General features: G+C 36.2%; 1 protein-coding gene and 1 long non-coding RNA gene across 11 annotated transcripts in view; one reads left to right on the top strand and one right to left on the bottom strand.

The window, feature by feature from the left end:
• The window catches only part of ppp1r12b (protein phosphatase 1 regulatory subunit 12B), a 183,920-nt gene that overhangs the window by 80,086 nt on the left and 75,967 nt on the right, over window positions 1–27,867 (bottom strand). For 7 of the 10 annotated variants that reach the window (XM_008109880.3, XM_008109884.3, XM_008109882.3 and 4 more), the window contains 3 exons: window positions 26,607–26,789; window positions 25,733–25,921; window positions 111–201 (listed from right to left, as the gene is read on the bottom strand). In XM_008109880.3, the coding sequence (XP_008108087.2) occupies window positions 111–201; window positions 25,733–25,921; window positions 26,607–26,789 (463 nt within the window). The remainder of the gene's footprint in view (window positions 1–110; window positions 202–25,732; window positions 25,922–26,606; window positions 26,790–27,867) is intronic. The other 3 variants (XM_008109886.3, XM_008109887.3, XM_003220570.4) reach the window with 1 other exon arrangement.
• Window positions 96–27,867, top strand: LOC103278745 (uncharacterized). Its single transcript, XR_010005532.1, has 3 exons — window positions 96–215; window positions 26,041–26,215; window positions 27,663–27,867. It is a non-coding gene; the product is annotated as an uncharacterized LOC103278745 (long non-coding RNA).

Below are 27,867 nucleotides of genomic sequence, written 5' to 3'. Positions count from 1 at the left end.
TTTTTTTGTTTTTTAAAAAACCTGTTTGTTTATAAATATTTTTATTTTATTGATTTGGTATCTGTAAGGAAAGGTAGGATGATGAGATGACAGGGAATTACTTTCCTCACCTGTGTAGACCTGCGAGTTTGGCGAGCTTGTCTGGATCGTGCCTTTCTCAGAGATTCTGCTTCTTCATCGCGTACTGGAGTTAAATACGACCTAAAAGAATGGAGGTGGGTAGGGGAGAGAAACTTGCTTTAAAATCTGGCAAATATTAGTGTATGCCTTTTTAAACAGGCAGCAGCTTTGCTCAAATTACAGAAATATTCAGTTACAAATACATTTTCACATGCCTTACATTTGCATGGGAAACCAATCTTTTGGGTATTAATATGGTAAGCAAATGTAGTATTATGTGTCTATTTAGGTGTTCATTCCCATACAGGATTAGATATAGAATTTTCAAAACATTGTTGCAGTATTTCACATAATTAGAAACCTTAACAAGTCATTTGCACACTTCTCAGGAACATAGGGAAGTAAGGAATAGGGAAAACACAGTTGAATTGTTTGTTCTTCGCGTCCTCTGCTCATGTGAAAAAATGAAAAGTAGTTTTTATTTTATGAGTATGAAATTTCAAACTGACTGTTGCACATCTATTTATTTTTGCCTTACATTAAAAAGAAGACATAAAGAAAAAAAACATAATGCATTCCTAATTAAAATTAAAAGAAATTGCAATTTTTACTAAAATGCATGTAGCTCTTCAATTCCAAGAGCAACACAGTATAACTGAGGAATTTGAGACCTTGAGATGAGTTGTGATTAGTCACTCTGTTTCATCTCTCCTCTTTCTTCCGCTTTTAAACAACAAACTCCTCAGAAATTACCATCCAAATTACTTTAGTTTTTCAGTCAGATTTCAGATATACTTTACACAATACCTCAGATATGTTCACTTATATGTGATACAATTGGATTTCTGAATCTATAACATTACCATAAGCAGTATAAATAGTGGAAGTTATTTTTATGGAATTAATAACCCATTAGATTAAATTAGATTGATAAAACATACACAAATCAGTACTGGAGAGACTGTCAGGAAATAGGGTCATATCTTCATATGTGGTGGTCATGTAAAATTATAGAAAAATTTGGGGAAATGATATTTAAAGAAGTAAGAGCAATAATAAAAATAGAGATAGAGAATACACCTAAATCAGCACTATTACTTATGCATGACAATACAATCCCCTCACCAGAGGAAAAATAACTGGTTTCTAATTTGATAACTGCAGAAAAATTGGTAATAGCAAAAAACTGGAAAGAAAAAAAGGAAATCCAATTAGAAGAATAGTACAGGGAAATGTGGAACATAGCTATTAATGACAAGCTGACTTGCAATATTAAAATTAGAAAGGGAAGATCAAAACAAACAGATTTTCGGAAAATATGGGAAAAATTTATTGAGTATATTTTTAATAAGGGAAAGGGGTATAAGCCAGCAACAGAGGCAATTAAATTTTGGACTTGTGAAACAGTATGAGTTGGTTGGTCCTGGTGAAGAGGGCACAAATTAAGAGTAAGGGAACGAGGGGGAAAAGGTACAACAACAACAACAAAAATAAAACATGTATACATAGATTAAAAGTGTGTAGTAGAGAGATATGTAGTAAAGTTGTAATGGAAAAGTTAAAAACTGATGAGAAATATGCTTAAAGATGTTTTTTATTTTGATTTTTCTTTACTGTCAGATTGTATACAATATGATATGTCTAAGATATTGTAAAATAAGGAAAGAATGTATACTTATACATTTTGACTGATAAATTAATAATTTAAATAATAATAAAATAAAACATGTACAAGTAGATAAAAGGTGTGTAGTAGAGAGATATGTAGTAAAGGACGTACTGTATATACTCAAATATAAGCCGACCCGAATATAAGCCGAGGCATTTAATTTTACCACAAAAAACAGGGAAAACTTATTGACTCAAGCATAAGCTGAGGGTGGGAAATGCAGCAGCAACTGGTAAATTTCAAAATAAAAATAGATGCCAATAAAATTACATTGAGGCATCAGTAGGTTAAATATTTTTGAATTTACTATATTTCAAAGAAAAACAGTAAGCTAACTCTGTAAGTGGAAAAGAAGGGTCAACAAAAACAATATGGTATCAACAATCTTCTATATATAAATAAAAGGATAAAAAAAATTCGGCCTAGGACAAAACAACAAAACTACACATCCCAGAAACACTAAACTTGGCAACACAACTCCTCATCCATGCCTCTATGTTCATACAACAAAAAGAAAAGAAAAATAAAGTCTTAATTAGAGGGAAAGGGATAATTGTTTTTATCCAATTGCTAGCAGTTAGAACTCTGCCCACTTGGACTCCTAGCAACCTACTCAGCCCAGGGGACAGGCACAGTTAGGCCTCAGCTTCTTCCACACTGCCTATAAAATACAGATTATCTGATTTTAACTGGATTATATGGCAGTGTAGACTCAAGGCCCTTCCACACAGCTATATTACCCATTTATAATCTTATATTATCTGCTTAGAACTGGATTATCTTGAGTCCACACTGTCAGATAATTCACTTCAGTGTGCATTTTATACAGCTGTGTAGAAGGGGCCTCATATAATCCAGTTCTAAGCAGATAATATAAGATTATAAATATAGAGTAGAGTCTCATTTATCCAACATAAACAGGCCGGCAGAACATTGGATAAGTGAATATGTTGGATAATAAGAAGGGGTTCAGGAAAACCCGATTAAACATCAAATTAGGTAATGATTATACAAATTAAGCACCAAAACATCATGGGTAATCTCCCCTCCCTGATGATTTCGACATATTTTGCACCTTGACCCAGATCCTTGGGATTTTAAGATTTTATTTTTGTATGTGACTTTTTATGACTATTTTTATTGTTGTTTGATGTTTTATTGCTGATTTGCTGTTTTATTGCCGATTGATCTGTTTTATTGTTTGTGTTTGCTTTTATATTGTTGTTCCGAGCTTGGCCCCATGTAAGCCGCCCCGAGTCCCTTCAGGGAGATGGGGCAGGGTTTAAGAATAAAGTTATTATATTATTATTATTATTATTATTATTATTATTATTATTATTATTAGACAACACATTTGACAGAAAAAGTAGTTCCATGCGCAGTAATGCTATGTAGTAATTACTGTATTTACAAATTTACCACCAAAATACCACAATGAATTTAAAACACTGACTACAAAAACACTGACTACTAAAAGGCAGACTGCATTGGATAATCCAGAACATTGGATAAGCGAATGTTGGATAAGTGAGATTCTACTGTAATATGAAATAATTACTGTGATAGAATAATACAGAACAATATAATCTCTAAAACCAGGACAGTAAATAAAGAACAACACTCTGAAAGCAGGGAAAATGGAAATTCCACAAAGGAAACAATCAGGCCCAGCTAACATCTCCCAAGAAATGATTCTTCCAGAAAGGAAGCTGAGAAGGGAATGAAGCAGTGTGTATTACCAAAGTCATTATTATTACTATTATTATTATTATTATTATTATTATTATTATTATTATTATTATTATTATTATGTTGCTGTGAACTGTGAAAATGAATACAATCTGGCTCCAAGTATTCAAAAACACTAAAATCTGAATACATAAAAATTACTGTGCTAAAATAAATGTTAGGCCCAAAGCATTTCACCAATAATGGAGTAAGAACCTAAGAATAGCCCTGCTGGGATATACAAGCACATCATTTTTAATACCAGATCCAGGTCAAGCAGGGGTTAGCAGATCATTAAAAACATATGTAACATATTTTGTAATTCCAATCCATGGTAATTAAAAAGAGAAGAGGAAGTTATCTGCTGCCACCTTGTGGAGTTAAAATATCTGGAAGGATGCAAATGTTACCCTTGTGAGTTTTCCAATTCTGTTGTAGAATGCTTGCAACACATTAAAGAGAAAATCATTTGGATGCTAAATCCGTATTGTTTTACTAAACTGAATGCTGAAAGAACAGTACAAACCTTCATTCAGACTATTTCCTTCACAGAACAGTCCATGAACAACCAAGGAGGCTAAGAAACATTTAACAGAATCACCTATTCATATGCAATAAAAATCCACCCAAGGAGCAGTATCTACTTGAAATCAAAATGAATATAACTAACATATTATGAGGCAAGAGTAAAATAAAATGAATACAGAGGAAGACAGGCAGTCTTACTTTGTTGCATGCAAAGTGCACTTCTAAGACATTCCCAAGACAAAGCCATTCTCTTGGGCACTCCTTTTAAAATAGATCACAAGAAAAGCCTACAAAACTAAGTCAAAAAGATCACCAGCCCACCTTACCAATGTTTTCACTCAGAAAAGTAAGTTCTATCCTAAGCCATTAAGGGTTTCCACCTTGAACGTCTGTCCAGGAGCTAAAACCCTTGCACACACACATACCTGATCAGTGATTTCACAGGGAGAAAGACTTTCAACAGTAACACAAAAGTCCTCACCCTGACCTCTTTCACATAAAAATGCAGCCTGTGTCTGATAAAGCAACAGCAATCTTTCCTCTCCCAACATGGAAAATCAAACAGCAGGCAGAATTCCTGTCCCTCCTACATCATTGCAAAAGCACTGGGAGCTCTTTTTATACAAGGACAACTTTATCGTACAGAGATTAACTATAAAAGCATGGCTGATAAGCGCTTTCAGCAGCAGGTGTTGGATGACTGCTTGCTTCTTTAAGTGTGTGAAGGCTTTAGCTGTTCTTTCCTAACAGAGCGCTAAGTATGCAATATAGAGGAGAAACTGACTCCTTGTCCCACACAGACAATACTTTAAATCCTCTATTCATGCAGAAATCTACTCAAACTCTTAGACTGTTTTGGCAAATGAAGTGCTTCACTCTGAAATTTGCAGGTTTTTGGTCAGAGGAAGGACAAATAATGTGTTAAATCAGCAAATGCGTTCTTACAAAAAGACGTAAGAATTTCAGTTTTACTATTTGTAGATCTTAAAAACTATTACATTATCTCATAACTGTACCAAGAAACATCTTATCTATTATATCAGCATTCCTTAGAAACCCGGGAACTGAACAACTCAAGCTATTCTGCCATCAATAACAACCTCTGCACATTGGAGATACACACTGTAGTCTACATGCTACTTTAACAAAAGTAATGTAGATTTATTATTTGACAAATATTTTTACCTTAATTTGCTGACAAAAAATCTCCCCAAAGTGGTTTACAAATATCAATATTATTAAGACAAACGTTACAACCAGGCTAAAAGTTTCAAAACAATTGAAAAATATTGTAAGAGGAAAGAAAAAAGCACACTCGTGCATTAGTGTTTAGTTAAATTATACATTTTAAATGGGATGGAATGTTTCACAAGATGTTATCAGACTATAACTTCCATCACTTGCCACCACTGTGTATGCTCAGTCAGCTGACTCAGGACTGCAGGCTCATAACATCTGGAGTGCCACATATTGCTCACACCTAAATTTAAGGGACCCCCCCCAAAAAAAAAAACAACTAAAAGGATTTGACATACCATTTGCCTAATGCTTTCAGAAAGTTATTTTTGTCTGTAATTTCTACTATAAACAAACATTTATTGTACCATAACCTGGAAAGGGCACTAAAAAAACCCCCTACTATTATTCCAGATTATTTATTGTATTAGACCAGTGATTCCCAAAGTGGACGCTATTGCCCCCTGGTAGGTGCTGCAGCGATCCAAGGGGGCGGTGATGGCCACAGGTGCATTTGCCATATGCCAGCTTAATTGTCCGAACGTGTCTCCCGCTATGACCTACCACGTAATTTAAGATCTTAAGGGGAGGCCCTGCTCTCGGTACAGCCAGTTTCACATGTGCAGCTGGCGGGGACGAGAGACAGGGCCTTCTCAGTGGTGGCTCCTTGGCTGTGGAAATCCCTCCCTAGTGACATCCGGCAGGCTCCATCCCTTTTGAGTTTTAGAAAGAAAGTGAAGACCTGGCTATGCGAGCAAGCATTCAAAGAATAAGGTTCGTTGGCTTCGACTCGGTCTGGACTAAGGTTTATGTACAATGTTTTGTGGATGAATGGCTCAAGTATTTTGTATTATTTTAAATCTGTATTTAATTGCTTATGTTTTATTATTTTCTATTGTTGTGTATTGGCATTGAACTCTGCCAGTTTTGTAAGCCGCCCTGAATCCCTTCGGGTGAGAAGAACGGGACAGAAAGAATGGAAATAATAATAACAATAATAATAATAATACTAATAATAAATCTTTCCGTTTAACTGATATTAAAAAAAAATTAAAAAAATTCCAGGGGGCGCCGAGTAATATTTTTTTCTGGAAAGGGGGCGGTAGGCCAAATAAGTTTGGGAACCACTGTGTTAGATGGATACCAAGGAATATAACAATATAAATATGCAAGGTTAAGAAAAGAAAATGCATGGAAAAGGGATTGTATTAAAAGTATGAATCAACAGCAGATTCTCATCTTGGCCCAGACAACAGAAATGATTTTGAATAATATGGTGTACCAAATAAGCCAACTAGATGAACTAATTCTGCATCTTACATCTCATATTTGGTAGTGTTTCAATCCAAATATGAATCCTATTTTATGCTAACTTTCATTCTTTTCTAGTGTGAAAATGTTCTCTACTGTGAAAAAGCTTAAATCATGATAAACCTTTGTCAAAGTAGCCTACCTGGCAGTATAATTCATAAAGTATAAATTCTATAAAATATTCACTGAAGAGCTCCTAGCAAAATCAAGATAAACTATGAAATCAGTACAAATTTGTCCAATATTTTCTAATCATACATGAATCACTGCCCACATATGCTACTGTTTGGCTATTCAGATGGATAAACCAGATTTTAGTCTCCACTGACTCATAATGAAAAGAGGGGAAATGCAACTCTCCAGAAAAGCAGAAAAAAATCCTTCCTCATATTCTGATCTATTAAAAAGAAAGGATCAGTGCCACTGTTTGGTTGGTAAATTCAATTATACACATTTGTCCACAAAACGCTCCATAAACTGGAAGAGGATTTCTTCTCCTCCTCACATTAACCATATTCACTGTCACACATTTTCCCCTCTATTTATCGAACACAAAAAAGCTCCCCATACTATGCCACTCCCACAACTTCCCCATAACCCCTGCTCCATGCCAAGTTCCTGTTATCCTAGGTTCCATGCACAATGCATGGGGAAATACAACAGCCATATTGTTATATTTGTCCACTAGAAGTGGAAAAGCCCACTTATTTTTATAAATGAAGTAAAAAGCTGAACTTATACAGGAGAAATGATAAATACATTTATTTGATCTTATGAACCATGATTCTATTATTGTCTGAAGTTATGTACAATATATGACAAATGCACTTCCAGTCTTCCATACTAATACACAATGCAGGAACATTTTTCAAACAATAGATGGTGCCTGAGATCATAGAAAGCCACAGAAATCTTCTGAAACAGGTTTCAGAAATAGCTCACAAACATTGAGTGTAATATTCACTGTGGAACATTTTACATTTGTTGCTTTTATCATATACTATCCAGGAAACAACTATTTCTTTTTTTGCTTTCCTACTTTGATAAAATGTAAGTAATCACTGCAAAGACTAGAAATGGATATCAATTTAAAACAGACAATGGTGGATGTAGAAGAATAAAAAATTCACACATGTTACACAATCTCATAGCCTATGCAGAGAATTCTGTGTTGCCATTAAAGGGCTAATAACACAGAAGTTTAGAAAAGCTCATTTTCCAGAAGTCCTGATCATTACGATTTTCTGAGACAAGCCCTGGAGGTAAGAGCAAATGCCACTATAATAATAATAACATAGTTGGAAGAGAGCACATCGGCCATCCAATACAATCACTTGCCATGGAGGAATACACAAAGCACTCCTGACACATAGCTATCCAGCCCATTAAAAAAAATTACAGAGCAGAAGACTTCACCACACTCCAAGGCAGTGTGTTCCACTGTCAAACGTGTCTTAGCATCAGGAAGTTCTTCCGAATGAACAATATCACTGAAATCTCCTTTTCTGTACTATGAATCCATTGCTCATGTCCTAGTCATGGAATAATTGAAAACAAGCCTGCTCCAACTTCAATATGACATCTTTTCAATTATTTAAACATGTCTATCATGTCACCTCTCAACCTTCTCTTCTCCAGGGAAAACATACCAGCTACCTAAGGTGTTCCCTATAGAGCATGGTTTCCAGACCTTTTACCATTTTGGTCACTATGCATACATTTTCTAAATAATAGAGCTCCTTTAGAAGGCTAACGTAGTCAGTATCAAAAAATATTTGAGAACAACAAGATAGTATTTTCCTGATACCAATACAAGTAAGGACAAATGAAGCCCCTATCAAAACCATATTTTTTTTTTAAAAAAACAGCTTCTTGAAAACTGGCATGTAACAATGGTAAGATGAAGTCTAGCCCAAATTCAACCCCCTTTGCTCATAAAGTGCATTTCAAAACTATTACAGTAGTCTTTTATGGGTGCAGAGATCTCCTTTGCACAAAAGAATCCCACCAACTGTGCATCCACAGCCAACAAAAAAGGTCAGTTGGTTGGCTACTTGAGAGTATAGTTTGAAGAAGCAATGATGGCAGAAACGTACACCTTCATTATCATCACTGCCATATGGTAGGCACGGCAGTGTATTCTCACCTTTCCAATCTTATGCTTGTTTGATACATGTGCCACTTCCTTTTTGTTTCAAGCTGCTCCATAGCCTGGAGCTATCATTAAAAAAGGAAGATCTCCAAATTATACAAACTATGCTGACAACCCTTTTCATTTCACTGATCAACAGAGGCTACAGTTTACTATTAGGCACTGAGATGAGATTTTTAGAAACAACACATTTATTCATGACAATAATTGAGTTTACAGTATTTTTAGGCTCACTTCAAAAGTAATCACAGAGAAAGCATTGGATCACATGGAAGCAGCTCCCACATATTGTGGGAAATTATTAATCAGGCCTGAACAGGAGGTTGCACATAGATGGGGCTTTTGATTTTGTGCAGCTAAAATATAATACACTCAGGGAACTCACTCAATAATGAATCAGTGCATTATGGACATTAATACTGAAAGACAATATCCTTCTGAAAGGAAGGACATCCCAGACAGCTTACACTCTCTTCCTTAACCCAGTATTTATTTATTTATTATTTATTATTCTCACCCCTGGGGGGCTCAAAGTGGTTTACAATGTAATAAATGGCAAATTTAATGCCTCACATATATGTAAAAATATATCACATATCTAAAATAACACATAACTGCAGATTAAAACCATTAAACTATAAAACATTGAACAATGAGGTAGATCAGTGATTCCCAAAGTGGGCATTACCGCTCCCTGGTGGGCGCTGCAGCGATCCAGGGGGATGGTGATGGCACCTATTAGGACACGGGGGCAGGGCCAGGGGAGGGGCGGAGCCTCTTCCCAAGTGCTGGAGACAGGGCTGAGCACCTGAGGCGCCTGTCAGGACACAGGGGGCGGAGCTAGAAGAGCGAGCATGGCTTCTTCCCAAGAGCCTGAGACAGGGCTGAGCCTCTGTACCTCTCCTGAGAGGCCTTTTAGGACTAAAGGGCGGGACTAGGGGCGGGGGCAGGGCATCTTCCCAAGAGCGCAAGACAGGGCTGAGCCTTTGTATACCTCCCCTGAGGTGCTTGTTAGAACACGGGGGCGGAGGCTAATACATTCAGGGGAAACAAGGGTGGGGAGGGTAAACAGGAGGTGTTGGGAAGAACTTCGCAAAAGCATTGACTGTACACTCAAAATCCAACATAAAACATATCAAACGGCAAAATGGAGAGAAAAAAGAAAAAAAAACAGGAAAGAAAAACAACATAAAACAACCATCTAATATATGGTGTTATAAGAAATATTCTCCAGTTATTTCAGTCTCCTATCTTCTTCTTTAATATTGTCTTTGCATCTTAATCTGAGGTAAGAATTTAGCTGTTCACTCCTAGCTGTTGCATTAATCATATCTGTATTTTAGTTTTCTTTTTTAAAATAGTTTTTAATCATTTCCCAATCTGTTTGATTTTTTGGTTTTGTGATAGCAGATAAATTAGTTTATCCGTGTTCATAATCTCTAATATTTTGTTATGCCATTTGTTTAATTCCGGTCTATTTTTTCCCCTCCAGTTTTTTGCATGTACCATTCTTGCCGCCGTTACTAAATAGTTAAACAGGATTTCTTTGTTTTTATCTTTTTCTCTATCATAGAGACCTAGCAGGAAGTATTTGGGGTATAGTATAGTTTTGTTCATATTTATTTTGAGTCCCGATATTTTCCCAAAAATCTCTAATTTATATAACAATTTTCTTATTGTTTTGGTCAGGTCTTCAATTATACATATCAGGTCGTCTGCATACGCCCTGATCTTATAATTTTCTTTCTTAATCTTCTCTCCTTTTAGCTCTGGATCTTCCCTAATAGTATTCAATAATATTTCTAGTGCGAAAATGTCAGGACCCAGGCTGCAGAGCACCAATAACCATGCACAGAGACCAGAATCTATCTAATATCTTTATTAAAGGAATATATAAAGTCAATAAAAACAAGTGAAGAATATAGTTCAGAGGTAGACCTTACAGGAAAGGTCAAATTTAGTCCAGGAAAACAAGGTCCAATATGTGATATTAGAGTCCAAAGTTATAATCCAATAGCCGAAACACACACTTTGCCAAGCAAAGTGTGGGGAAATGACAGGGTCCTTTAGTCCAATGGAGCTTGACAACAAGGCTGGAAAACAAACTAGATACTTGGCAAACAAGACTTGATTCAAGGCAACAAGAAGCAAGAAGCAAGAACAGGGTCCGTGCCGAGGTCCGGGGAACAAGGCAGGCTTGGAACTAGAACAAGGTCCTGGAAACAAGGAACTGGAGTAGCGTAGTCCACACACGATCTCACTCCCGAAGCTGACGAATTGACTCCGCAAGGATCTCCTTGTGGGTAAACACCTATATAGGATCTTGTTTTCCCGCCAAGGAACACTTTCCCTGGGGAACAAGAAGTGAAACCCAGACTGTGTCCAGATGCATGACTCCTTAAGATTTCCCAAGGGAAACAGGCTTAATCAGCTAATTGTCTGGCAGCGATTCTGGCGCTTCGGCGATTCGCCTCCCTAGCGCCTCTATCTCTATTATAATTATCCTTACGAGAGAACGGGGGAGAATTCTGCCCAAGGCTTGTTTGGCTGACTTCTTGAGGGCAAACATCCTGCAGGTGCAGGGGCTCCGATTCTGGCTGAATCGGTGGGAAACCCAAGTTTTCCTCTTCGTCTGCCACAATAGTACTAGGAACAGGACTACATGGCCCATGAGACATCACAGAAAATAAATAATAATGGGGAGAGTGGGCAGCCTTGTCTTGTTCCTTTTGAGATTTTGATTAGGTTTTGCATCTAATGTGTTTATCTTAATTTTTGCCTCCTGTTTGTCATAAATTTTGTTAATCGCATTGCTGAATTTATAACCCATGTCTAATTCTTTGATTAATAATTTGAAAAAATCCTAATTTAAGTTATCAAATGCTTTTTCCATGTCAATTGCCAATAACGTCACCTCTTCTTTGTTTGTTTTTTCATAGTACAGTAGAGTCTCACTTATCCAACATAAACGGGCCGGCAGAATGTTGGATAAGCGAATATGTTGGATAATAAGGAGGCATTAAGGAAAAGCCTATTAAACATCAAATTAGGTTATGATTTTACAAATGAAGCACCAAAACATCATGTTAGACAACAAATTTGGCAGAAAAAGTAGTTCAATATGCAATAATGCTATGTAGTAATTACTGTATTTATGAATTTAGCACCAAAATATCACCTTATATTGAAAACATTGACTCCAAAAATGCGTTGGATAATCCAGAACGTTGGATAAGCGAGTGTTGGATAAGTGAGACTCTACTGTGTTCTATTATATTTATAATTTCCCTTACATTGTCCTTTAGTTGTCTCCCTGGTCTATTTGATCTTCCTTTATCCATTCCTTCAGGAATCCCTTCATCCTCTCTGCCATTATTCCCATGAAGATTTTATAATCTTGGTTCAGTAGAGATATGGGACTATAATTTTTCACGTTTAGGGGATCTTGGCCTTCTTTATATATCATTGTTATCGTCGCTGATCTCCATGTAGCTGGGATTTCTCGATTATCTAAAATCCCATTCATTATTTTCTTAAGATATGGTGTTAGTTCCTCTATAAATACTTTATAATATATTCCAGTTAGCCCGTCCGGGCCTGGGGCCTTGTTCCCATCTAATTTTCTAATCATTCTTTTAATTTCTTGTTCGGATATTTCTTTATTAAATAGTTCTCTTTGTTATCTGTTATCTTCTTTAACTTTTGCTCACCTAGAAATAGTGATAAATCTTCCTTTTTTATTTGGTCTTTAGTATAAAGTTTACTGTAGAATTTATTAAATTGTTTGGCTATTTCTTGTTCGGTGGTGTATGTTTTACCTTCTGCTTGAATTTCAGATATAAACTGGGTTTGTCTTTTTTTCCTGATCTTCCAGGCTAACTATCTGCCTGGCCTGTTTGCGTTCTGAAATTGTTGTTTTATGAACCTTAACTGTTTCTCTAATTCTTCTATTTCTAAAAAGGTTTTTTTTGTTCAGCTAATATCTCTAATTCATGTTTTATTGTCTTGTTTCCTGAGTTCTCTTTTAATTTCCTTTCACCTTGTCGGATCTCCTCTATCACCTTAAGTCATACTTCCTTTCTTCGTTTATTTTTTGGGCACTTTGTTGTATGAAATGACCCTGCATATAAGCTTTAATGGCGTCCCAGATATTTTGGGTTGATATTTCGTCGGAATCATTCAGGGTAAAAAATTTCCTTTAGTATTTTTTTGTTTTTCTTAATATCTATCTCTGATTTTAGTAAGTTACCATTACGTTTCCATTTGTACGTTTTCTGTGTTTTATTTATTGTAAATTCTAGTGGGCAATGGTCTGAATTGTTTCTGGGTAAGATTTTAATTTTTGATAATTTAGTAATCAGTGAGGGTGGCATTCAGACCATGTCAATTCTAGACCATGGCCTATGACGGTTTAAAAAAAGGTATAGTCTTTCTCCTTTACATGGTGAGTTCTCCAAGCATCTTTTAGTTCCCAATTTTGCAAATTTTTCAGTAAGATTCCTGGTAGTTTCCCTGTTTTGTTGGTTCTTTTCAATTTTTGGTTTTCATTCTTGTCTATTTTGGGGTCTAATACACCATTAAAATCTCCCATAATGATTAGGTCGTCGAAATCATGTCCTATTATTTTTTTCCTCTAATTTTTTAGAAAAGATTGTTTTTGCGCCATTCAGGGCATAGATATTACATAATAATGTTATTCCATTATTAATTTTGAATTTGACGCCAATCATCCTTCCATCATTGTCCCTAAAAGCCAATTCGGGTTTTAATTTTGGATTTATGTACATTACTACATCTTTTTTTCCCTGTAGCTAAGAAAAATACTTTGCCAATACATTTATTAATTAAATGTGCTGTATGTTTTTGCGCAATATGTGACTCTTTGAGGACCACAACTTCAAATTTACACTTCTTAAGGTAGTTGAGGAGCCCCGGTTGCAAAGTGTGTTAAAGCACTGAGCTGCTGAACTTGCGGACCAAAAGGTCCCAGGTTCAAATCCTGGGAGTGGAATGAACGCCCGCTGTTAGCCCCAGCTCCTGCCAACCTAGCAGTTCGAAAACATGCAAATAATAATAATAATAATAATAATAATAATAATAATAATAATTTTATTCTTATATCCCGCCCCATCTCCCCGGAAGGACTCGGGGCGGCTTACATGGGGCCATGCCCAGACACGACAGCACAAATCAGATAAAACATTAAACTGAGCAGTAAAACTTCAACATGATTAAAAACAGTCATAAAAGTCAATATAGACAATAATATTAAATGTGAGTAGATCAATAGGTACCGCTCCGGCGGGAAGATAACAGCGTTCCATGCAGTCATGCCGGCCACATAACCTTGGAGGTGTCTACGGACAACGCCAGCTCTTCGGCTCAGAAATGGAGATGAGCACCAGCCCCCAGAGTCAGACATGACTGGACTTAACGTCAGGGGAAACCTTTACCTTTTTAAGGTAGTTGGATACTCTTTTTCTTTTATTTAGGATATTTAAACCATTTATATGTTTGAATAGCATTTCAATTCCATAATTTACTCCTGATTTTCATTTTCTTCATCCAAGGTCCCCATTTCTGCGGGTAGCAATTTGGTCGCAATCTCCCTCTTTTCAGGGGATATTGTTCTCACTCTTTTTTTCTCTCTCTGTCGATCTCTTGTTCTGTCTGATCCAGTCTCTCTGTCTCTCTCATTATCCTCTTATAAAATTCTTTTGCCTTTTCTTCAGATGTAATCCAATACCTTTCCTGTTTGTAAGTCGTCATGATCCCTTCCTTTATTTCCCACCTGAAGCAGATCTGTCTCCTTTTTAACTCTTCAGTGAGAAACTGATTTTTTTTTCCTTTTCTGTAGTGTACTTGTTGGGAATTCTTTCACTATTACTATTTTCTTTCCTTTATATTTGATAGTACTCTTACTGCTACTCTTTAGGACCTCTTCTCTGCATTTTCTTTTAGAAAATTGAACTATCGTGTCTCTTGCTACATGATTTTTCTTGGGAAAATGTGTTGTAATTCTGAAGGTTTTGTCAATATTATCCTCCATCTCTTCATCAGTCATTTGGATCAAGTCTGCTAGAATTTGAGTTACAATCATTTTCAGGTCTTCTTTGGGTTCTTCTGGTATGTTTCTTATTCTTATTTGTAGTTCTAGTTCTTTCTGTTCAATTTTTCCTGTCTTGCTTCCAGTCTTGCATTCTTCATTTCTAGTAGTTCCAGTTTCCTTTCAAATTTATCTTGATTCTTTTCCATTTTTTGTTTGTCTTCTTTGATTTCCTTGATGCTCAGCTGTGGTTCGCTCATTTCTTTCTTCATATCTGTAAGGTCTTTTTTCATGTTAGTCATCTGTTCTTGAAGCGGTTTCTGATTTTCAGATATTTTCTGGAGTTCCCTCATGATGTCTTTTAAGTTAGGTTCCTCTGGGAGGGAATTTTTCCTTCCAAGTAATTTTTTATCTTCTTTATCCATATTTGTTTTTGTAGTATACATTTCCAGCTCTTCCTTGTCCTTGTAGTGTTTTTTTGATTATTTGTTTGACTCCAACAAAATAATTAGGATTGATCATGAATGGTAGGAGTTAAATGATTGCAGTAATCACTAAAGTAAAAGCCAATTAATTAATATTCAATTCATAGGTTATACAACAGATCTACAATCTAGGTAACACTTCTTAGCTTCTCAGTTAATCTTTCCGTCCCCTTAAATTGCCTCGTTTAGTTGGTTATTCAATTTCACAGTTCAAGTAATTAATCAGGTCTACAGTTCAATAAATAAATCTATAAACAATTCAGTCATTAATTAGTTTATTCTCTTAATTGGTAATCAGTTATTCAGTTAATTGATGTTCGTTTAATATATTATATAATTATATAATTGGGATTAATTATTATTTGAATTGATTGATCGCTTAATCATGTAATTGGTATTCAGTTAATTAAATGTTCCGTTAATGAATTATACATTACTCAAGTAATGCTTCTTAGCTTATCGATTAATCTTCCCACACATCTAAATTACAATTAAGAAGCTAAGTAATTGAATTTAGTTGGTCCCAGAGTTCAAACAGTTAATCAAATAGGTAGTTCAATGAATAAACATATAGAGACTATGAAATATTGCTCTATCTCTAATATATTCTAATCCCCCAATGTCCTATATTAAATGACCAATATTGATTAACTAATGGGAAGACATTCCTTTATATATCATCAAATATTTAAGACCTTAAAGGTTCTCACAGATTCACCGGGGGGGGGGGATTCGTTCTAACTATTCCCTCCTTCTGTTAATCCCTCTTTGCAGTCTCTTCTTATACTTAGACACTATCGTCCAGTCTCGTCTATCTCCTTTCTACCTTCCCGATCCCCATCTGCTTCTCGTTTGGTCAGTCATTTCGTCTGTCTCTGTAAATACTTTTTTTTTTCCTTCTCTTTCCTCCATTTTGGTTAATGTGTTTTTTCTTTGAGCAAAATCAATAAAATTTTAACAAAAACATGGGGGTGGGGTATAGAGGTTCAGCCCCATCAGGCACTTGGGAAGAGGCCCTGCCCCCTCCTCTAGCCCCATCCCCTGTGTCCTGGCAGGCACCACAGGACAGGGATAGAAGCTCAGTCCTGCCTCAGAGCTCATAACTCCACCCATCGCAGTCCTGGCCGCCCATTTGTGACCCCGCCCACCTCCCCCTCCCTCTCCCAGCTTGCATCTTGGACTAGGGGAGAGCTCAGCCCTGCCCTCTTAAGCAGGAGCCATGCCAACCCCTCTAAGCCACACACCCCTTTCCAGGGGGCACTGAGTAATATTTTTTCTGGAAAGGGAGCGGTAGGCCAAATAAGTTTGGGAACCACTGAGGTAGATGAACCAAGGATAGTGGGTGCGGTAGCAGAAGATGTATTACGATTGGCTGAAATGTAGGGACTGGTGAGGTCACTACCAAATGAAGCACTGTAAAACAGGAGAAATCACTGTCTTCAGAGAAGGGCTAAAATACTTTTGCCGGTCAACAGTGTCCTGTTTAAATGTTTAGAAAATCTTTAGTAGAAAAATGAAAGCAGTAGACGCTAGAAATGAGTCTTGTCAAGGAATGTAGTCTGGACTCATGATTTCCCATGAACTCATAATGGACTCAATTTCCCATGCTAAGACAAATCAACAAGATATTGCTCAAGAAACAGAGAAGTAGAAATAGTAAGAGAAGGAATAGGAAAATAAAATGAATTGAGTTGCATATGCAATATTTAGACCAACATGCTCCCAGATAAAAGAACAGAATGCATTTCAGTTTTAATCAGTTGCTTCAATTAGGCAAACTGAGGTGGCATTTTAATGATCTAATATTAGGGTTGGAGTTTATGTTGCTGTTGCTAAGAGAAACTACCAGCTTTGGAAACAATGAATTAGATGAATGTACTATTGTAAAAGCTGCCATTAAGTGCTGAAAGTCCATATTGTGATATCTGGCAAATGCCTACCATTTTCTTTTCTTTTTTCTTTTTTGTCAAATATTTTTATTGAAAATTTTATATTAAGGAATATGAGAAAGAGAAAGAAAAAAAGTTTGCACATCGAAAGTGGTAGAACATTGTTTGTTTATAGTAAAGTAGGAAATAAGGTAGAAGAGAGAGAGAGAAAAAAGAAAAAAAATTGAAAAAAAAATTTGCACATCGAAAGTGGTAGAACATTGTTTATAGTAAAGTAGGAAATAAGATAGAAGAAAGAGAGAGAAAAAAGGTTTTGTTGACTTCCATCTAACTTTAACTGGTTCATCCTAAAAAAACAACTATATATATAAAAATTCATAAATCACCGCATCCCCTTCGTCATCGATAACCTCAAAGATTGTCTCTAAATCAGCAGATAGGTTCCAATTTCATTTGTTTTAGATAGTCCTTTACCAAGTCCCAATTAGTCTCTTTCTTCGGTAAACCTTGATTTGAAGATAACCAATATGTGAGTTTGTCCATTTTCATCACCTCCATAACTTTATTTAGCCATTCTTCCTTATTCGGAATCTCCTTTCATCTCCAAAACTTGGCATATGTTATTCTGGCGGCCGTTACCAAGTAGCTAAACAGAATCTCTTTATTTTTGTCCTGATCAATGTCTAACATTCCCAGTAAGAAAAACTCTGGTTCTCTTTTGATTTTTATCTTTAAAATTGTTTGTATGGCTTCACTGATGTCTCTCCAGTAAAGTTGAGCTTTTGGGCATGTCCTCCATAAATGATAGAAAGTGCCCGTCTGTTGTTCACACTTCCAGCATTTGTCCGATGCGTTCTTATAACATTTAGAAATTTTATAGGGGGTGGTATACCACCTATATTGCATCTTTAGCCAATTCTCTCACATATCGTATGCATATGTATATCTAAGGCCCTGGTTCCAGATCTTCTCCCAACTTTTTAATTGAATCTGATGCCCCACATTCTGTGCCCATTTCACCATACATCCCTTTATCTGATTTTCTACTGTGGCCCACTCTAATAGTTTTTTATATAATTTTGTAATTAGTTTTTGCTCATTCTTCATTATGTTATCCCAAAAACCATCTCTTTCTGCAAAACCTGTCTCTTTATCTACCCTAAAAAGATCGTACACCAGCCTGTAATGAAACCAGGAACATTTTGGAAACAAAAGTTTAATGTCTCTCTCCTCTTTTAATTCAAATTTTCCTTTTTGTTTTTTTTTAACAAATCTTCATAAGTAGGCCAAATTCTCCTTCCCAGTTCTCTCCTCTGAAAAGCTTCCAGAGGAGAAACCCACAAAGGAATTTTTGTGTAAAATTTCAATTTGTATCTGTCCCAAATTCTTATCAGACTGGCTCTAATAAAATGGTTCGAAAAATTTCTTTCTATCTTTGACTTGTCATACCAAACGTAGGCATGCCAGCCCTTCCGTAAGTCGAAACCCTCCAGGGTCAAGATGTTTCGCCTTTTCAAAGTCGTCCATTCTCTTATCCAGCTTAGGCCCGCTGCTTCATAGTAGAGTCGTAGGTCTGGAAGGCCAAATCCACCTCTTTTTTTTTCATCTATTAAATTTTTCCGATTTATCCTTGGTTTTTTGTTTTGCCATATAAATTTGGAAATATCTTTGTACCACTTGTTAAATATACCTACATTTCTTATAATTGGAAGTGATTGGAATAAATAGAGCAATTTAGGTAGCACATTCATTTTAATAATTGAGATTCTACCAAGAAGAGATAATTTCAAATTTTTCCAATTTTCTAGGTCCTTTTTCACTTCCTTCCATTTTTGTTCGTAATTATTTTTCATCAATTGTGAATTTTTGCCTGTTATCGTTAAACCTAGATATTGAATTTTGTCAACCACCCGGAGCCCGGAAAGTTTGGCTAGTTTTTCCTTTTTGTCATTTGTCATATTTTTAGTCAAGGCCGTCGATTTCTTTTTATTTAACTTGAGACCTGCCACTTTACCATACTCTTCTATTTTTTCAATCCAATTTGCTGTTTTCTAATGGATTGCTAATGATACAAATCATGTCGTCCGCATAGGCTCTTATCTTAAATTCTTCATTTTTTATTTTTAGTCCCCTGAGCCTAGAATCTTGTCTAATCTCGTTTAACAAAATTTCCAATGACATAATAAATAATAATGGTGACAGGGGACACCCCTGTCTAGTTCCTTTACCTATGTTAAATGTTTCAGAATCTTGCAGGTTAATTGTTATTTTCGCCTCCTGTTGGTTGTATATTGCCTCTATGGCATTTATAAATTGAAACCCAAAATCCAATTCTTTCAATAATAATTTTAGGAAATCCCAGTTTAAATGATCAAATGCTTTTTCCGCGTCCAAACTTAACAGGGCTAACTCTTCTTGATTATTTTTCTCATAATATTCAATAACATTTAAAATCGTTCTTACATTGTCTCTAACTTGGCGTGAGGGAAGAAAGCCCACCTGCTCTTCCTTTATCCAGTCCTTTAAAAAGAATTTAAGTCTTCCTGCTAATATATTTGCAAAGAATTTGTAATCTACATTAAGAAGCGAGATAGGCCTATAATTCTTCACATCTTTGGGATCTTGTCCTTCTTTCTTTAACATTGTAATAGTGATCTTTTGCCATGAGTCAGGGGGCTTTTGCCCCTGAAGTATCGCGTTCATAATTTTGTGTAAATATGGTGTTACTTCTTCAATCATTACCTTATAATAACTTGCTGAGAACCCGTCTGGGCCAGGGGCCTTATTTGAGTCCATCGCCTTTATGGCCTTTTTTATTTCCTCTACAGTAATCTCGTTGTTTAGTCTCTCTCTTTGTTGTTCCGTTATTTTTTCAAGGTTCTGCCTATTTAGAAAGGCCGTTATATTCTCTTTCTTTATCGTATCTTTAGTATATAAATTCTTATAGAATTTGGTAAATTGATTCCGTATGTCCTGGTCATTTGTATAAGTTCTTCCCTCTGAGTCTATTTCTGTGATAAACTGCACTTGTTTCTTTTTTCTGATTTTCCTGGAAAGCCATCGGCCTGGTTTGTTTGCGTTCTGAAAATTATATTGTTTAATGAACTTCAATTGCTTGGCTATTTGTTCCGTTTCTAAGTAGTCTTTCTGTGTTTGCCAAAAATTCAAATCTTGTTTTAATTTCTTATTTGATGGGTTTTCTTTTAGACTTGTTTCTAATTTAGTTATTTGTTCCACAACCTTGTCATATTTTTCTCTCTTAAGTTTATTTTTCCTGGCATTCTGCTGGATGAAATGCCCCCGCATAACAGCTTTACTCGCATCCCAAATTATTTGGATTGGAGTCTCCTGGTTCAAGTTCAAATGGAAGTACTCCTTTAGAATTTCTCGATTTTTTTTATATCTTCTTCTGATTTTAACATATTCTCATTAAATCTCCATTTAAAGTTAATTCTTCTCTCATCTAATCTAAATTCCAATGGGCAATGGTCAGAGATATTCCTTGGTAATATTTTAACTCTGGATATTCTTGTTGAAATGGAATGTGTGGCCCAAACCATGTCGATCCTCGACCACGACTGATGTCTGTCTGAATAAAAAGTAAAGTCTTTATCTTTTTGGTGCAATGTTCTCCATACATCAATTAAATCTAATTCTTCCATCAAATTCTTGATTTGTTTAGGGAGTTGACTCGCAATATTCCCCAATCTATTTTTTTGGTTTCGGGATTTATCCAATTGAGAGTCCAATACCCCATTAAAATCTCCCACAATTATCAGATTATCAAATTGTTGGCTCAATATTTTTTCTCTTAAATCTTTCACGAAAGCTGTTTTGGGGCCGTTTGGGGCATAAATATTACAAAACAATGTAATCTGGTTATTCTGTTTTAAAGTAATTGCTATTATTCGACCATCTTGGTCTCTAAAAGCTAATTTAGAATCAAGTCTCGGATTGATATAAATAACTACCCCTCTCTTTTTTTCACTTGCTGATCAGTGGAATTCTTTCCCAATATTTTTTTGAATTAAATTTGAAATATGTTTCTGACATATATGTGTCTCTTGAAGCGCCACAATATCATACTTCTCTCTTTTAATTTGATTAAATAATTTCCTTCTCTTATTCAGGGAGTTCAGACCGTTAACATTATTACTCCAACACTTAATTTGCATGATGGATCTTTATTTTAATATTTTATGAATTATACTTAAATTTGTTTCCAAATCCGGTTGAGGTATCTTCTTATTTGTAAGGTTCGGTTCCAAATCCACTTGGGGACAGCTCTTATTTATAAGGGTCGGTGAGAGAAATCTAGCTCGTTTCTTCCTTCTCTCTTCTTCCTCCTCTGGTGACACCCCGCTGTCTTGGTCTTTCATCAATCTCTCAAAAAATGCTTTAGCCTTGTCCTCTGAAGTAATCCAAAATCTCTGATCTCTGTACGAGACCATCATTCCTTCACTCCTCTCCCATCGGAAGCGAATATCTCTTTTCCTCAGTTCATCCGCCAGGAAGTTATATTTCCTTCTCTTCACCAGTATGGAAGCTGGATGTTCTTTGAGAATAGAAATTTTACATCCCTTGTACTGCTGGGGGTTTTGACTGTCGCTTCTCAGTATTTCTTCCCTCAGATTTCTCCTCGCCAAATGAACAATAATGTCACGAGCCACTTTGTGTTTTCTTGAATAATTTGTCGTAATTCTATATACCTTTTCAATATTTTCAATCATCTCTTCTTCTGAACGTTGCGTCATCTTAGCAGTGATTTTACTTATAATCTCCTTCAGATTCTCATTTGCTTCCTCTTGGACATTCCTGAATCTCAGCTGAAATTCTGTTTCTCTCTGTTCTATTCTTTCTTGTCTAGCTTCCAATTTTGTGCTTAAAAGTCTCTAATTTATCCATTCTCACTTGCATTTCTTCTTGAGTCTGTTCAATTTTTTGTTTATCTTGTTTTATCTCCTTTATTTCTTGCTGGACTTGATCAAAATTCCTTTTAATAATACTGAGTTTGTCTGTAATTTCCTTTCTCATATTCAACATTTGTTCCTGGAACATGTTCTGACTTTCGGATAATTTCATTAACTCTCTCATAATATCTTTGAGCCCCAGATTCTCTGGAAGGGATTGTCTACGTTGTAATAACTTGGCTTCATCTTTCACCTTGGGGGTTGCCATTCTTCTGGGTTATTGTCACTCGTTGTCCCTCATTGTCCTTCGGCCTTCAATTATCTCACCCTCACCCGAACTGTTTTCCCTTCCTCGCCAACTCAGAATTGTTATCTCGCTCCGTCTCCCTCATCCAGTCCTCCGCAGCCCCTCGATCTCAAATAAATTGCCACTCCAACTTTTCTTTTATATATTACATTCACTCAGTCTCTCAGCTCTATATTCCCATCTAGAACATCAGGGGTCAATTATTAATGTTGTTATTATTAATGTTGTTGTTATTTATTCTTTTTTGGCCAAGGGAATCTTTAATCTATTGCTGGGGTCTATAGGCCTCTTTCCTTGTCGCTCTATCTCACGTCTTCCTGTCTCTATGGCTCTTCTTTCTCGATTTTCCCTCTGAGAGCCATCATTTTAATCTTCTTGAGTTTTTCTATATTTAAATGTCTGGCTGAATTAATTTATTTTTTTTTATTACAGATGGTAGTCAGTCAATTCTCCAATTATCTTCTTTAAACTCTCATTTGATTCTGGAATAAGTTTATTTTTATATTATTCTTTCGTTCAGTTTGTTAAGCAATCAAAGTAGAAGGTAGAATAGAATGGATATAGTGGACAGTGATTCCTTTCCTCCTTTAGCTTATTTCTGAAATTGTGCTAGACTAGTATAAATTAAATACTCCTGTAAATGGGTCTGAGCAATTCTCTTTAATTCTTCTTATTTATTTACTTGTTTTATTATTATTATTATTTTGTAAACTTTGGTTTGAAATTTATTCGTTTTATTTTCTAATAGTTAATGGTTGGTGACTTGGAAAGTTGTTTGATGCTTGTTATCTTATTTGTTTGTTTTTTGTTATTATTGTTATTTCCTATTCTCTTGTCTTCCTCTCTGTTTCTTCTATGAGTCTATTTATGGGTTAATCTTAAATATATTGTGAGTTATTTTTTTTTCTCCAGTAGGGGGTGTGGAAGTACTGTCTTCTTTCACTCTTCTATTCGAATTGTATTATTCCCCTCCTTTCACTTTTGTCTGTAGATTGACTTTCCTTCTTTCCTTCTCCTTTCTTCTCTGGATAGTTGAATGGTTAGGTATTTATTCTGTCCTTTTATTCTTCTATAATCTATATTGCTGTATATTCCTGTATTTCTTATCCCGCGATATTTGATCACGTCGTAAGCCAGCCCACCAGTTTCAGTTTGTTTAAAGAAAGGATTGCGGCAGACACAACTATCTTCAGCCAAGGTCAGTAAAAGAACTTGTTATCAGTGTTGGGAGATTCAAAATGTCGGCTCTGTCTCCCTTCTCCCTTATCTCCCTTCTTCCTCTTTTTAAAAGGAGTACAATTGCTTTTTGTTCCCTTGAGTTAATTTAATTAAGTTGATTCTTTTTCTTAATCATCCATGTAGTATAAAAGACTCGGAGTTAATATCACATTCCCAACCACTTATTCACCTTTCTTCTCTGCCAATCTTTAAATAATCACAGCAAATTAAACTCCCAATTGCGGAGGGGTATTAAACCAGTAAAGCAGATTCCTTCATTATAACTACTCACTCTTACGGGGCCTCTTCTTGATAACAGAAAGTGGATGGAAAGGCAGTCAAACGGACTCTGTCCGGATCACTCTCCCTGCGGTCCGCTTACCCGTGGTGTGCCTTATGCCGGATCCGTGGACCCCTGCCCTTGAGGAGCAGGAGACACTTGGACCGTCGGCAGCACCCCTGTGGGTTTAGCTGTCTATCAGACTTAAAATTCTGTCTAATAGAGGGAGCCTTCTGGCTCTACCCGACCGCTTGGATTGTGGTGTCCTGGGAGCTCTCAGGGCACCCGTCCTGCCTCCATGGCATCCACCCGGAAGTCCCTGCCTACCATTTTCCATTTCAAGCTACCTGGCTTCAATTCAGTACTCTTCCGGTTAGGGGTTCTACATTTCTCAGATCCAGTTTAAATCTTCAGTTGATCATTACTTAAATATAAAAAATAGTGCTCATTTAAAAGAAGTGGCTCAGGCCCTACCTATCTCCGTGATCGCATCTCCTCCTATGAGCCAGTGCGGACCTTGAGATCATCCGGGGAGCCTCTTCTCGCACTCCCACCACCGTCTCAAGTGCGGCTGGTGGAGACGAGGGAACGAGCCTTCTCGGCAGTGGCCCCCCGGCTCTGGAATGCACTGCCAAAAGAGATCAGGCAATCCCCTACATTATCCAATTTCTGTAAGGAACTGAAGACCTGGTGATGTCGGCAGGTTTTTGAGTAATTACACTGGAATACTGCCGATTTCTGGGCCTGAATATATTGCACAAGATTTCCCTAGCCTAAAATATATTGGGTTTATGGTTCCCGTCCCCTTGATCTGGTCATGTAAGTGTTATTTATTGTTATAATTGTATTATTTTACTTTGTTTAATAATGTGTTATTATGTTGTTAAGTAATGTTTGCATTGCTTTTATGACTGTAAACCTCCCTGAGTCCCATCCGGGAGATAGGGCGGTATATAAATAAAGTATTATTATTATTATTATTATTATTATTATTATTATTATTATTATTATTATTATTATTAAGTGGCTTGAACAGCTCAGTTACCAGAAAATAATCAGAAAATAAAACATGGAACTCAAAATCTGAACTGCAATCCTCTCCAAGAGCCACAAACTAGTACAACAGGCATGTAATAAATATCATTTAGCCATAGAAGCAACTTTCAGTTTGCTGTACATTTCACAGCAAAATAATATACATATATCTCAGTTGAATTTGATCATGCACAACAGCCAAATTTTCAACTTTTTTCAGTAAAACATCTGTGGACCTACAGGACTATTAAAACGTTTTCCTGAACTGAATACGTTGTTATTCAAATTATAAAACACGACTATTCTTGAGATGGCATGCTTTGAAAAGAGAAAAGGAACAGATGAATCATAAAAGTGCTCCAACGTTTTCATCATGTCTTTTACATGAAGTGTGTGCAATGGAGGGGGGGGGGGTTGGAGCCCACAACTGTGAATCCTATAAGAACATGTGCCCACAAAGCTAATCTAAATCACAAATAGTTCTTGGGGGTCTTCAGCAAATGTATTTTAAGTTAATGAACATAAACATTTTCATGTAATAATACATCTCAAGTAGATTCTATGAATACTGTGATGCTTGGTGGAAGTGCCTTTTTATATTCAAGTATGTTTTCAACACAGATTAGCCCACACAGTACTCCTGTTATACTGAACAGTCTCATAAAAGTACAGAAATGAGTACGAAAGACTAAACTGAAGGAAGCTTCTCAGCCATTGGTAAAACAAAGGCAAATGAAAAAAATATCAGGGGCTCCATGGATTAGCAGATAGGATTGCAGGCATAAGCACAGCTCATAACTAGCAAAATGATCACAAACCTTCTTCGGTCCCTGGCATCACCAGCAGAAGTCTCTGTTCCAGTCAATGAGTTAGAATTGGCAGTTGTTGTAACACCATTGGCACTACTTGGTACAGTGAGATTTGTTATGACGCTTAACGGAATGCTAGAAGAGATGCTATCTGTGCTCTTCTCTACAGTAGGGTCAGTTTGTTGCTTGTAAGGAGTTCTGAAAAATAAAAAGCAAAGGCTCGTGCATAATTGTAAAGCACTTTTCAGGTAGGGAATAATAAACAAAATGAGTTGATTCAGACACTAATTTATCATCTACACTCTGTTTGTTCTCAGTGGAAAATGAGAAACTATGCAAAGATGGCCTGGAGCAGATGTGGGCAACCTCTGGCCCAGCCAACCAGATGTCCTGCTGAATGTCAGTTCCCATAGGTTTCAACTTGCATGTCCAATCATCAAGGATTATGGGAACCCTGAAACATCTGGAGGACCACATATTTCCCAACACTAGGTTAGAATCTTAAGTGACTTAGCCAGAAAAGTAAATACTGCCTCTAAGAAATGTGTGGATATTCAGACATAAGTGAGATTATGAATAAGTATGAGGGGTTAAAATATTTTTGTAATACACAAATTAAGAGCCGAAAAAGCCAGTCTTTATTGGTCTGTGTGCTCTGCATTTGTCTCCATCATGCTCAAGAAATTACTTAAAGATCAACATGATATAGAGATCATAAATAAGATGGCAATTCCTTTCTGAGCCAACACTTTAGCAATTACCAACATAACCAATTGGGAAGAAGTTTCAAAAATAGATGTCATAGCAAAGAGAATCACTGCTTTGCCAGCAAACTTTGACTAGACCCTCTTAAGTGGGAACTGCATAGACTATGAAGCCTTACCTGGTATACTGACGGACTGATGCTGTAGTGTTAAAATTGACAGATGTGGGGCAAGAGGCAAGTTGCCACTCTGTGCCCAATGAGGTAGATGAACCAAGGATAGTGGGTGAGGTAGCAGAAGATGAATTACGATTGGCTGAAATGTAGGGACTGGTGAGGTCACTACTTCTACCAAATGAAGCACTGTAAAACAGCAGAAAATCACTTTCTTCAGAGAAGAGCTAAAACACTATTGCATATCAACAGGGTGTCCTGTTTAAATGTTTAGAAACTACTAGAAAAATGAAAGCAGTGGACGCTAGAAATGAGTCTTGTCAAGGAATGCAGTCTGGAATCATGTGTACTGTCATAATTTCCCATGCTAAGCCGAATCAACAAGATATTGCTGAAATTTGAAGAAACAAAGAAGCAGAAATAGTAAGAGAAGGAAGAGGAAAATAAAATAAGAATTGAGTTGCCTATGTAGCATTTAGACCAACATGCTCCTCGATAAAAGAATAGAATAAAAGAGTCCAGGCCTAGAAGACATGTTCAGAAATATCAAAATGAAGAAAAAGTTGAAAGCAGAACATGAAAAAGAAAAGGAAGAAAGCTGGTATGAAAGTGTGCAGATACTGGGAAAAGAATTTATCTAACTTTTATTAAAATTCATTTAAAAATAGACATGTATGATCCTTCAAAAGTGTTTATGGGTCATAAATCAGACCAACTTGCAAAATAGATGTAATGCTAGAGCCAACATTTTAAAAACATCATTTGATTCCTATTTATTATATTCAAGGTGACCAAGTAATCTGCCAGAAACAAAGCATTATGGAAAGTAACTATTATTAATCTGAAAATATATTTTAGGATTTACTACTCTTTCATACTAGATTATATTTACTGAATAATGATATTTGACTGATGTAAATGTTAAGCACTATACATTTCTGTTTTGTTATAATTAAGTTTTTTTACAAAGGAAGGTAGGATTCTAAGAGACAACTCAAGGATAAAATCAAAGTATGGCACCTCCTTCTTTTTAGATTAACAATCCTCTCTGATCAACCATAGGTCATATCTGCAACTGGGAATCTGACGCAAAGCAATGCATTCAATGGAATGAAGTAACATTTCCCAGAAGCTGTCATAAATACCTCCTCCTGAAGAGCCAGCTATGCAACAAATCCCTATGTACTTATGAAAAAATGTTCAGGTGTAACTTGGGCAACCTTTCTGAGGAAAACTTGTTAAAATAAAACAATTCTGTTGTATTTTA

This window comes from Anolis carolinensis, chromosome 4, assembly GCF_035594765.1.
Source record: "Anolis carolinensis isolate JA03-04 chromosome 4, rAnoCar3.1.pri, whole genome shotgun sequence".
NCBI lineage: Eukaryota > Metazoa > Chordata > Lepidosauria > Squamata > Dactyloidae > Anolis > Anolis carolinensis.
Note: the sequence above shows the minus strand (reverse complement) of the source record. Positions and strands in the feature narration are given on the sequence as shown.